This window comes from Muntiacus reevesi, chromosome 5 (assembly GCF_963930625.1).
Source record: "Muntiacus reevesi chromosome 5, mMunRee1.1, whole genome shotgun sequence".
In the NCBI taxonomy this organism is placed as follows: domain Eukaryota; kingdom Metazoa; phylum Chordata; class Mammalia; order Artiodactyla; family Cervidae; genus Muntiacus; species Muntiacus reevesi.
This window is the reverse complement of record NC_089253.1, coordinates 52,154,509-52,167,180: the sequence shown is the minus strand read 5'-3', so window position 1 is coordinate 52,167,180 and position 12,672 is coordinate 52,154,509. Positions and strand designations below refer to the sequence as shown.

At 58.6% G+C, this 12,672-nt stretch overlaps 1 protein-coding gene across 1 annotated transcript; it reads left to right on the top strand.

The window, feature by feature from the left end:
- Window positions 1-697: 697 nt before the first annotated feature.
- Window positions 698-10,136, top strand: BLACAT1 (BLACAT1 overlapping LEMD1 locus). Its single transcript, XM_065938366.1, has 2 exons — window positions 698-800; window positions 9,315-10,136. The coding sequence occupies exon 2, from the start codon at window positions 9,350-9,352 to the stop codon at window positions 9,449-9,451; it is 102 nt and encodes a 33-aa protein (XP_065794438.1). The 5' UTR covers window positions 698-800; window positions 9,315-9,349; the 3' UTR covers window positions 9,452-10,136.
- The last annotated feature ends 2,536 nt before the right edge of the window (window positions 10,137-12,672 follow it).

The window sequence follows — 12,672 nt, the reverse complement described above, 5'->3', positions numbered from 1 at the left end:
GGGGCTGAGCCTGTCCCGTGCCCCAGAGTGGGCAAGCCAGCTCTGGGTCCCAGCTGTGGCCCAGGAACCCAAGGGCAGGACCCACCCTGAGCGGGTCTGAGGATCTCTGAGATAGAAGGCAGGCGGGCAGTGCTGGGCCGGAGGATGTGGAGGGCCCCGGGGCGGAGCAGTGAGCATGGAGAGAAGCTCCGCCGCAGAGACGGGGAGGGGCAGGCAGGCGGGAGAGGGGGCCCCCAGGGAGCCGCCTCAGGTCTCCTGCCAAAAATTAAACCATAAAAAAGCTGGAGGGGAGCAGTGGGGGGAGGATGGAGAGAAAAGAGGTGGGGAGGGAGGGAGGAGACCAAACAGCCCCTCCACACCAGTAGCCCGGCGGGGGGACGTGAGTAATACATGGCTGGTTCAGAGGCAGTGAGATCAAAAGCCAGCAGATACAAGAGGTTTGTGCTTCACCGACCAGACAGCCAGAGGCTCAATGAGACCTTTGTTACCCAGGCCCGAGTCAGGGTTGAAGGAATACCTGACCTCCTGGTCCTGCCCCCATCCCGGCCCCGGCGGGGGTGGCTGGCCAGGTCCTCACTCGCAAGTCAAGTTTAGCTGGGCACCGCTAGGGGCTAGGCGGGCCGCTCTAGGCAGGCCGCGGTGGGCGGGCAGAGGAGCAGGCCTGCCCTGGGGGCTGGGCCTGGAGCTTCTGGGGGTAAGTGGAGACCGAGTGGCTGCTGGAAGGTAGGCGGTGGCTCTGCGGGATGTGAGGGAGACCTCGGGGAGACCTCGTGGACAAGGGGCCCCGCTGGGCCCACCAGGTGAGCAGCCCCTTGGACCCCAGCCCAGGGCCCAGAGTCCCTTGGGAGGGGACTGCGGGCATGACATTTGGCCAATGGATGCCCACAGGTGTTTACAGGTCCCGAGTCTGGGGTTTGGGGCCCCGTGGGAGAGGAAGGGCAGGGAAACCAAAGGCTTCTGGGGTTGGGGGTTGATGACCCAAGCTCAGGTGAGAGGTTGGCCCCAAGTTTGGGCACGGCTGGGGTGCACTGTGTGGGGTTGCTGGGGCATGCGGGTGGCCCAGCTGGAGGAGGCCTCCCTGCCAGGGTCCTGCAGAGAGAGCCAGGGAGCTGGCCCTGAGGCTGGGTGGGGGGCTGCTGCGGGGTTGCTGCTGCTCCCTGACAGACACAGGGCTGGATCTGGTCCTGAGGTCTCTTCCCGTCCTGCTGGGGGTCCCTGAGCGAGGTCAAGACCAGCTCAGGGATCTGAATCCCTTGGGCCTTCCCTGCAGTCATGCCCTCCAAGGCTGAGGCAGGCCCACAACTGACCTATCACAGGAAAGGGAGTGAAGAGACAGTACTTGGACTTAGAGAGCATCTTTTCTGGGGTCCCGAGACCCTGGTTCATCTCAGCTGAGCTCTTCAACCTAGTTCTAGAGGTGCCTGGCCAACCACACTTCCTTCCAGTGAGAGAGGCAGAGCACCAGGAGCCCTCTCCCCCAGCACCGCCCAGGGATGGCCCCGAAGCTAGCTGCCCTCGGCTGCAGTGATTTCGAGGTCAGGCCTTTTCCTGCCTCCACTGAGCTCTGAAGACAGATCCCTTTCCCCAACTCTGGGGCCACCCAAGAATGGATGCAGTTGCTAGCCACCTGCACTAGTCTAAGAAGTGTGGGCTGGCCGCCAGCCGTGGGGTTGCTCGAGAAACTTGCTCACCCCTGTAAACCCAGGCCTTCCTCTGTCTTCTCTGCTTCCCGCAGCTGGACTAGAAAGGGTTAAGCTTTGTAAGGCCAGAGCCCAGTATGGGACTGGTCCTGAGCGCTGAGCAGTGGCGCTGAAAGATCCGGCCTCATTCTCTAGAGGAGGAGGTAGTTAAGGACCCTGGGCAGGGGGCTGGAGGCTCATTAAGGACATTTGAGGAGGTCCTTTATGGCCAGGAAGCCACCCCTCCTCATACCCCAGAGTGAGACCCATTGTGTGGGGCCTTTGTAGGGCGAGAACTGGGAACTCATTACTGGGATGGCTTTAAAAGCCGCTGAGGCCCCGGCAGGTGGTGGGGGATGGTGAGAGAATGTAACTTGGGGGGCCCCTGTACGTCTGGGGAGGCGGCGGTGTGGGAGGGTCGGTGGGAAGATGAGTGAGCACTCCCTAGAAACCTCCAGCTCCCTTTTGAGATTCCTGCCGCTGGACCGCCCCCTTCCCCCCAGCTCTGCTGTGGCCTATGGCTTTTCATTCCTATGTGATTACTGTTCCAAACTCATGTAGGGCTAAAAGCCATGGGCTACAGTGAGGGGCGCGCACCTACTCCCGCACCACCCGCATCCTCCCCGCCAGGACCAGGCTGGGGGGCAGCCACAAAGCAGGTACCGAGGGGGCTCCCCGAGGGGACAGTGCATGTGGGCATCTGGTAACCTGGGATCCGGAGGCTGTGTGACCTTGGCCAAGTCACTTCCCCTCTCTGGACCTGGTCTCTTACTCAGATAAGAAGAGGCTGGACGAGCGATTCCCCAGGGAGGCTCCCTCAGCACAGAAGGAAACGTTCAGGGGTGCTGGGGTCTCTGGGCTGGTGCGTCTCCCTTTGCCAAGTTCCAGAGGCCTGTCGTGTTCTCAGAGATCGGGCGGCTAGAGTCAGGGCGCTGGACCACATAGCACTCTGGCCTCTGCTTCCAGGCTTGGTGACGTCTCCTGTCAGCTCGGGATCCTCAGCCTTTTTCTGTGTGAGAGAGGCCTCAGGACTTCTCAGGGGCTGAACTGGGAGAGTTTAGGCAACAGAATGAAGCTGGGAAGGCTGCGAGTTGGTGCAGGAGAAGTTCCTGCCCATCCAGGCGCTTACCGCCCTCCTTCTGGGTCTCTGGATGGCGCCTGCTCTCCTTCTGCCCTCCTGCCTGTCACCCCTCTTGCCGGCCTCCCCAGAGCTCTTTCTCCTTTTGTGTTTAACCTGCCTGACTCCATCCTGGAAGACGCCAACACATGGAAACACGGCAGCCTGGCTAGAGAGCAGAGGAACCACCTTCTCCTCTGTCCCCCTTCCAGCCCCTGGTCTGTCTAAGACCACTGATGATCAGAGGGTACTCTGTTTGGTATTGAGAATCAGAAGACAAGCTACTTATAATGTCTCAGAGCCCTTAATTTCCACGGCCAGCATTTACCTGCCATGTACCACGCATGATTCTAACTTACCTGGTCTAACTCATTTAATCCTGGAAACAACCCCATGAAAAGGATACTGTTACTATCCCGTTTTACTTACGGGAAATCCAAGGCACAAGGGTGCTAAGGAACTGGCCCAAGTTCGTATGGTGAGGAAGAGGCAGGCCTGGGATTCAAATGGATGCTCTCGCCACATCATGCTGGGTGCTGGGAGAGCCCGCAGGCAGGCGAGGGCATGGGAAAGTGCTGCCTCACACCGGGGTCTCTCCTCACCAGGCCTCTGTAGGAGGTACTTCACAAAGTGGCCCCGAGGTGCAGCTGTAATCACCCTTTGTCTATCCCAGGTTTTCCTTTTCCATCAGAAGTGAGGGGGGAAATGAAAACAATGGGAGAAGCGAAGAGAAAGCCCGAGGCAGCTGGGTTTTTCCTGGGGCTCATCCAAGCCACTTCCCCTCTTGCCCCGGCTTAGATGGTGCAAGAACAGGGATGAGAATTTGCCAGGGTTTCCCACTTTCCCCCTGAGTTCCCTTGGCCAGAGATCAGAGGGGGGCTGGCATCTCCTTCCCTGCCTCCCTCCCATGAGCGTGTGCTGTTCCTCTGGGACATCCAGGCACCTGATTCTCTCCCTCTAGCTCCTGTCTCCTAAATTAACAGGGGTTGGAGCAGTGCCCCCTTCCTGCCTAAGGCTGAGTCTTTCCCAGGAATCCTGTTGCACAGTTTGCCAGGAAGGCCCCGGACACAGGGCTGGGCCTGGGAAGAAGGGGACAGATGACCCGTTCAAGGATTGTTATCCCTCTGTGACGCTCCAGCAAGGCAGACTCTCAGCAGGGGTTGCTGGGTAAATGTTTGCTGAATAAATCCTGAACCGGGAGGGCAGGAGGGAGGGGTCGAAGCCACTAACAGGGGCTCAGGAGCAAGCCCATCTCTCACCTGAGAGTCCCCCCTTGCAGAGCCTGGGCCTGGGTGCTTCTGGGGTTACAAAACTGCAGCTCCTTTCTCTTCTTTGTCTCTTGGCCCCTGCCAGTGGGGCAGGCCTGGAAGAGATAGGCAGTTAAATATTTCACATAACCGTTGAACTGAACTGAATAGGCGAGCTGGCCTCCTGCCCTCTCCCCGACGACGTGCAGATTGGAAGGCTGCGTCTGTCCTGTCCTCTGCCTGCAGACTGCTGAAACCTAAAATACTCTGAGCAATCTAAGCCTTTTTCAGAGCTACCAGCATAAGTCTTCAGAGCTACCCAGCATAAGGCCTCCCTGGGGAGAGTGGGCCCGTGCTTAACGCTGCTGAGTTTCAAGTGAATCTCTCTAGCCATATTCGTCCGGTTTTTAGTGGAAATGGAATTGTACTTCTAAAACTCTGCTTTCTGAATGCAAAGACTATCGAAAAAAAATCTCTGCCCCATCTTTAGAAGGGGGTGGCTTTAAAGTTTGACAGTTGGGGGCCCATGTCACCATATCACGCTGATGACCCCAGTCACTCTTGTGATGACCCTGGGGGTGGGCCAGCCTCAGACAGGCAGACCTGGAAGACCCTGAAAACCAGGGATTAAAGACATTTCAAGACTGTTAGTGTTTTGACCACTTGAGCTCCTAAGGCCCCCAAGTTCCCCAGAACTACTGGTAAATGAGGGGCTGCCCTGTAGTTTTGAAAGTTTCCTCTCTTTCTCCGTAAGTGGGTGAGTGAGATACAAGGGGTGGGGGCTGGCCTGGGCAAGCCATCAAAGGCAGAGGGGACCTTGGCTTCAGATTCCAGGCGCCCAGTAAGCCAGAGTCTGGAACGCCTTCCAGAGTCTGGAAGGCCAAGAAGGAGTTAATCTCCAAGGAGACCTGGGCTTCTTGGAGACCGGAGGCCGGTGCCCAGCTCTGCTGCTGCCAACTCTGGGAAGAAGGCCTGGGATCTGTAGTTTGTGCCACCACCCACCCCTGGCCTGCCTTGTTTATCAACACAGGCTGGAGACTACAGTTCCCAGAAACCTACAGAGGCCAGACTCTGGGGGAAGGGGTGGGGTGTGAGGCTCTGGGGTGGCAGGAGGGAGAGGCAGAGGGGAGGAGGTGGAGAGAAATCCCAGTTCACTCCCCTTTAATTCCGTCCTGGTGTGTCTGCTCCACGGCCGGATCTAATCCCCCAAATCCGGCCTGCTAAGCCGCAGCTGCTTCCCCGCGATGAATGGCGCGGGGAGGGAAGGTGAATCCATATTTTAATTACAAAGGCGCGGTGCTGAGGGGAGCTGGGGAGGAGCGGGGGTGGGGGTGGCTCTGCAGTGCTCTGGAGGTTGAGGGCACCCCTCCTCTCAGGGTCATTCCCCTTCTGCCCATTACCTGGGGTGGGGCTGGAGCAGAGTGCAGACTAGAGTGCCTTGCTGGAAGCTACCCTGCTTCAGGAGGTGGGGGGCGTGAGGGGGTGGGGAGTTGGGGGGAGGGATATATCCCTTTTTAGTCTGTCAGAGAATTCCAGGCTTGTCTCAACACTTGTAAATATGTTCCTGTCCTTCCAACCCCTACTCCCACCCACCTTGGTGAAGGACATTACCAAAATTTGAGACACCTAAGAATTTGTGGTCTGCAAGCTAGAACCCTGGCTTTCTCCTCGTCTTAGCCTCTGGCCAGCTCTGGCTTCCGTCTACCTCTTGGTTCTTCCACCATCTCTTCCAGCCATCTCTGATCCACTGCCCCATTTCTGCTGAAGGTGCTGGAATTGGAAGACCCTATCGGGTGTCTTCAGGGTCCTCTCGGAGTGAAGTGGGGGTGAGGGGTTGGGAAGGGTTGGCAGGGAGGCGGGGACAGTCCTGGCAGCTGGAGATGATTCTCTGGGGGTGGGCAGCACTTATGCTGAGTCCCCACAAAGCTGACTGGCAGAGACTCTTCTAGGGCCCCATACCCCAGACCATCTTGGACCTGAGCTGGGGTCCGGCCAGAGAGGAGGATGGGAAGGAAACCAAGGCCAACAGCTTGCAGTCAGATGCAGCCTAGCATGGGAGAGCAGGCGTTTGTCCAGTGTTCACGTCCCTTTCCTTCCTATTCTGGGTTTTGGGAGCTGTTTTTCAACTCTGTGCCCCATCCTGGGCAGGGAAATTGAGGCTAGAGGGGAAGCTGCAGAGTGGGAAGGGAAGTTTCCATCACAGACGTGAGCAGGGAGTGCCCCCGTGCTGGTCTGCTGGCTTCATTGAGACTCTCAGATTCCATTCATTTCAAATATTCTGACCCTTTTCCCCTGGAAACTCTAAGAGGAGGTTCTTCAAGGTCTGGCTTCTCTGGGGAGCCCTCCAGCTACTGTGAAGAGAAGGAAGGGGCACAGAGCCTGGGCACAGAGGGTACCCAGCTTCCTGCCGGTGGGGCAGAGGGACTCGGGGCAGGGGGAGAAAAGAGGCTCTCGGCAGGCCAGACACTGAGAGTGGGTGCAGGGGCTGCCCTGGGACTTGCTGCCGAGAGGGCTTGGAGTGAAGACCCTGCTTGCCCTGGGAGAGAACGGGTGGCCAGCCAGGCACTTCTGGTCAGAGCCCTGAGCAGAGTAACCAGGCTTCCCCAATACACCTTCCACCCTTAGAAACAGGGATCCGGCCTCCCAGGGGGGCGGTCCCCAGATCCACACTAGGGGGTCAGGTCGCAGCCCCTCACCCAGCTCTGAGTGGCTTTTTCAGCCCTCCTTTCCTCTAACGTGTAGGTCCTGGTTCCTTCCCCCATCCCCCACCTTGCTGACAGTGGGCAGAAAATTCAGCTTGTTCCCATCTTCGCCAAAGGACCCCTGGGAGGCACAGTCGTTGGCCTAGCTTGGAGGGCGGGTGGGGGCTGGGGTGGTTGTGTGCATTTTGCTGTTTTTAAGAAAGCAGGCATTGGAAGGGAAGTAGGGTGGGGATGGAAGAGGATCTCTGGACTCTGGGACCAGACTTGTTTTAGTTGTGAATTCCTTTCCCAGATCAAGTTTGTTGCGCCTGCTGATTCCTCCCCCGACACTTTCTCCTGAACTTTGTCGACAGTAGCCTTGATTCACTCCACATCCTGCAGCAAAGAAAGTGTGTGCGTTAACAATTACTGGTTACAAGGACCCCCTGACTCTCGCCCTCCAGGCGAGGATTCCCACTGCCCTTTCAGCCCCTTAGCTTTGGGGTCTAATTTGTTAAACCTTGATTAATCTCCTGGAGCACGGAAATGAGGAAGTGAAGGCCCAGAGAGGTACACTCACTTGCTTAGGGTGATACGCATACCAGCGTCATAGCCAAGAATAGAACCCAGGCCACCTAAGCCCCCATTAAGATCCCTGTCTCTCTCTAGGTTTGTCACGGGAGGAATCCGGAGATAGATATAGTAGTTGTGTCTCGGTTCTGTCTATATATATCCTGGAGATTGTGCTCTGCTCTCTATATATACTCCAGAAGAGTGGGTGTGTGGCTGGTGCTGGAAAGTGGGTGATTAAATAACCAGTCTACCTACCCATGCTGACTCAAGCTGGGCTTCCTGCCCACCCAGCTGGCCATTGGAAATGTGCTGCACCTATTAATTACAGTCATTATCCCTATTACCAGGATCCTGAGAGCGGGAGGGAGGAGAGAATCCTGACAGTACCCAGTCCAGTGTGGGTGCTGGGCTCAGTGAGGACCTGCCAGCCAGCTGGGCACTCTGCTCTGCCTGGAGACGCCTGAAAGGAGTTTGTTCAGAGAAGCAAGGTTGGCAGGACCCGTGGAACTCTCCAGAGAGCCACACCTGGGCCCTGCCAGGTCCCTCAGAGACAATGGAGGCAGCCCGCCCGCGTGCCCAGCGTCAGGGCTGGGGCCATCCCGTGCACTTCACTCCATCCCCTCCCAGGGCTGGAGGGGCCGGGACAGGGACAGCGGCATGCTTCCTTGTTCTCAGCCGCTTCCTCGCAGTATCTGGGCTGTCCTTGGTGTTCCTCCCAGAAAGAGAAGTAATCACAGCAGGCCCAGGGTGTGGGCCTGGCCTCCAGGCAGGGGGCTTTCCTCTGTCCCTGCTGCTCCCTCCAGGGGCAGAGGAAAGGCAGAGAAGGGAGCTGCAGGCGTCTGCGGGTGGCCGCGGCCAGGGAGGCCTTGGTGTTTGGAGAAAGGTTCACAGACTGAGAGCTGGCCTTCAGGAGCCTCGACCCCAGCCATGGCCCAGCCCAAGTTCCGCAGACCCCAGAGGGGCCCCTGCCTCCTGTGATGAGCATCGTGTCAGCCGGAACAGGGGTACAGTGCGTCCAGCTGGGATAGATGCAGCCTCAGCCTCTACCTCAGGCTGAGACTTTTGCACCAGGGACGCAGCCCCGTCCTGACCCATGTTCTTACCCCCCACCCCTCTGCCCTGCCTGCTATTGCTAAGTCACTTCAGTCGTGTCCGACTCTGTGCGACCCCATAGATGGCAGCCCATCAGGCTCCCCCATCCCTGGGATTCTCCAGGCAAGAGTACTGGAATGGGTTGCCATTTCCTTCTCCAATGCATGAAAGTGAAAAGTGAAAGTGAAGTCGCTCAGTCGGGTTCAACTCTTAGCGACCCCATGGACCACAGCCCACCAGGCTCCTCCATCCCTGGGATTCTCCAGGCAAGAGTACTGGAGTGGGTGCCATTGCCTTCTCTGCTGCCCTGCCTAGTGCTCAGTAAAATAACCCAGGGGCTGAAATAACCGTCTGCTCTCTGCTGAGGAGGGTGTCAGGAGAAGTACCTCTTGTTCTCCATAGGTTTCCCCAAGGGTCTCAGATAAATCTGGGATGTGAGTGGCGCGAGGAATCCGAGACTCAGCGCCAGATGTCTGCGTTGACATGGTGCTGGCTGAGGGGCTGCTGTCAAGACCCTGGAAGTCTGCTCTTGGATCACCGGACTGTGTGGTCCCGAGGACTCAGTGGGCACCCCACGCCCGCGGTGGCCCAGCCCAGAGCTCACTCTGAGCTGGCGCACTGCCTGCCCCCAGCGGCAGGTGCGGGATGGGGAGGCCGAGGGCGGGCCGGGATGAGGCAGCTGCACGTGTGGGGACCGGGCGGCTGCAGCCAGGGCCCCCTCTCCCCGGGCTCGCCCGGCTCCAGGCGGAGTCAGGACATCAGTCCTCAGAGACCAGGATGCATGGAGCTCTCAGAGACCACCCTTTGGTGACGCAGCCCCTCCCTCAGCACCGGGAGAGGCCTCGGGGGTCCCCGCGGTGAACCCCAGCTTGCTTGTCTCTCCTGCCTTTCTCCCACCCCCTTCCTCCTCTGCCTTTCCCTGCAGATCTCTGGTGAGCAGCCCACAGCCTGGCCCAGGGCATGCCCCAGTTCACTTTCGCTTGCTTCTGCGGCCTCCACGGTTTCTGCAAGATGAAGCGAAAGAAAGAGGAAGCTCACAGGCAGCGGGAAACAGCGGTGTGAGCTGAACCGGGGGCCCTTCTTCAGCCCCCGCCCCTGGCTGAGGCTTGGAGCAGGAAGCCTCCCTCTGAGTGGGGCTCTTCTCGGGTGACCTGACCCCCTGACCCCATCTCACCTGTAGAAGCAGCCTCGTGTGGCCTGGCCTCCTGCCCCTGAGTTTCCAGTCCCAAGACCTCCCTGAAGAGAGACCTGGTCACACCAGGGGAAGCCCAGGACCTGCTGTGGGCCTTCCAGAGTCAGAGAAGCCCCAGAGAGGCCCCAAGAGTGAAGCATCTTCTTGCCCTGGGGGCTTCTGCCCAGATAAACCACTCCCATGAGGGACATGCTGTGTGGGGCCAGGAGAGCTACTGTAAAATAGGAAACCGGCTGCTCTGCCAGAGAAGCTCCAAGCAGCCTTGACCCCGGGGGAAGCCTCAAGCAGGTGGAAGTGTGAGGCAGACCCCTCCAAGCCCAGGATGGAGTCTGTTCTGGAATCCCAGGACCTAAGCCTGGAGACTCCGCAGAGCCTGGAGACTCCGCGAAGCCTGGAGCCTCCGCTGAGCCTGGAGCCATGTCTGCGGGAGCGTGGCCAAGAGCTGAGTCCCCTGCCCTCCATCCCCTCCCGGTGTCCCGCTGGGCCCGGCCACAGGGAGGCCCCCTGCCACTGAGGAGTGCAGTGGAGGGACAGGGACGAGGAGCAGATGTCTGTCCTCACCTCAGCAGGCCACGTGTTCCCTGCCCCACTCTCCACAGCGTGGAGAGCAGCCTTCCCTCCAGTCCACCTCACCTCTGCCCAGCCTCGCCTCCACTGGGCCTCCTCAACAGCAACTCAGACGTGGCAGGGCCTCCTCAGGGACTGCCCCCCGGGCCCAGACCAAGGGACCCCTTTCCTGCACTACACCGAGCCCCTCCTTTGTTCTCCCATCTTCTCCCCCTTCCATCTCTTCTCAGAAGCCATAGGAGGGAATGCTTGCATGTGGTGCCTTTAGGGGACACTCTGATACCCTCCTGGACGTGTCCCCTAATCCTATCTTCAGGGTCAGAATCTATCCCATTCCCAGCCTGTTTCCAGGAGGTGGAAAGCAAACGGAAAACCGTTTCCTTCCTTCTCTGCCTCCCTTCCTCTGTCCTCTCATTTTGATGAAACCTGGCCTTCTGTCACTGTGCCTGGACCTCTCGGGTGCTAGAGGGTTACACACAGTGAAGCCAGTGGCTGAGACACAGTAAGCAGACTCTGCGTCTTGAGCGAGTCTGCCGTCTACTTTGTCACTGGAACAGCTCAGCCCAGGAACAGTCTGCATCCGGAGACAAAATAACCTTGCTGACACGTAACAAGTGACCTGGGTAGAGGAGTCAGGGTCAGCACAGAAGGGGCTGTGCACCCTCTGCTTGGAATGTGCCCATCTCTGGGTTGTGGGGGAGGGCAGGAGACTGCTGTCTCCGCTGGAAGCAAGGGCATGTGCCATCCTGGCAGCCTTTGTCTGTCCTGCCCACCCCCACGCTCAGGGGCATTTCCTGGGCTTTGAGCAGGTTTGGTGGCTTCCAGGTCCTCTTTGCAAGGCCAGAGCGCAGCTTAAGATCTCTTTCCTCCCAGCCTCCAGCCCCCTTCTTTGCTCTCACCGCTGAGCCCAAGCCCTCTACAATCTGTTATTTCCTTTTATATCCAAAGAATTATAAAAAGAAGTCCTTCCCTCGAGGAAGGAGCAATAATGACCACTGGGGTCACAAGGGACAGAAGAAAACCTCCCTGGTTCTTCGGCCTCCTGAACAGTAGCGGCCTCAGATAAGGCAAAGAGATGGTCAGGAAAGCACCCCAGGGTCCTGGTATGAAGCCACAGAGCCCTCCTAATGGCCAGGGACAGCTCTGGCACTTGCCTGCGAGGCTGCAGCCCAAGAAGTCACTTCTGTGGCAGAGGGTGAAATTGTATCCCTAGAGAGCGAGGTGTTGGGTGTCCTGTCCTGACCACACAGGTTGACCTGGAGGAAAGGTCAGGAGAGTGGGGAACACGCCGGAGGGGTGGTGAACCAGAGCTTCTCTGCTCTCAGGCCCGGCAGGGCTTTCAGCTGCAGGGGCTTGGCCCTGAGCCTGTTTGGGGAGAGCTGCTTCCCGCAGGGGATCTCCACTGGCTCTGAAGGGATACTGGATACCATGAGCCCCTGCTCTGGAAACGTGGAGAGGTCCCAAGGTCACAGCCCAGCTGTGCCTGCAGACATTTGCCCTTGGCCTCGCCTCCAAGCTGTGGCCCCTTTTACGTCCCGGGCTGAGGTTGAGGGCAACATGGCAGTTGGGTAAGAGGCAGCGGCAGCTTCCCGGCAGCTCACCCCATAGTCCCTTAGTTTCTGTCTCAGCGAAACGGGGATTTCGCTCCTCTCAGAGTCTCGAAGTTGAGCCCAGGGCACAGGTTTCACCCCAAAAGGCAGAAGCAGCCCTGGCATCCACACACCATGCTCCCCAGGCAGTGGGCTTGGAGTCCAGACTCTTCCTCCGGTTCCTTGTGGAGAGGGTGGGGTCTGGCCACCTTGCTTCCGGCCCTAAGTCTCACTCCTTCCCAGAGATCAGGTTGTACCATTGTGTCCTCCCTGCAGTCCAGCATCCTCTCCCAGACCCCACCTTGAGGAGGGGCCAGGAGCCCGGGGGTGAGGCAGGAGTCCCAGGAGTGATGGTTCTGAGGAGGGGTCGGGCCTCCTGGTCTTGCCGCGTGGTGTGAATCCCTACAGACACGTGGAGACCTTAGTTTCCCTCCCCAGGCGCACTTCCCCTCCATGGGGGCTGTTGAGGGGCAGGCTCCCATGACTGGACTGTTGTCTGGGACCCTGGCCGGAAGGGCCCCCAGGGCTCTTTTTTCTTGTCTCAGGCCTTTTTTTTAGAATGTCATTTCCTTCTCCGGAGCATATGAGTCAATGGGACAATACAGGGAGATGATTATTTTTTGAGGAAAAAAAGGAGTAATTTAGCTAAGTGCAGGATGCACGAGGTAGCAGAGTGGGATGCAAAGAGCATTGGGCTGGGAACCAGGACTCCTGGGTTCTGGCCCTGCTTGGTCACGGACGATGGTGTGGCCTTAGGCTAATTACCTTCTGTCTCTGGGATTCCGTTTCCTCAACCATAAATGGAGAACGGCACCAACGTCCTCATAGCCCCCTGCAGAGTCCCGGGCTCTGTGGGTCTGGGAGGCCCGTGGGGCCAGGGCTGTGGAGCCAGAGCGCTTGCTCTGTCCATGCAGCAAATATGGGGAGGGCGGATG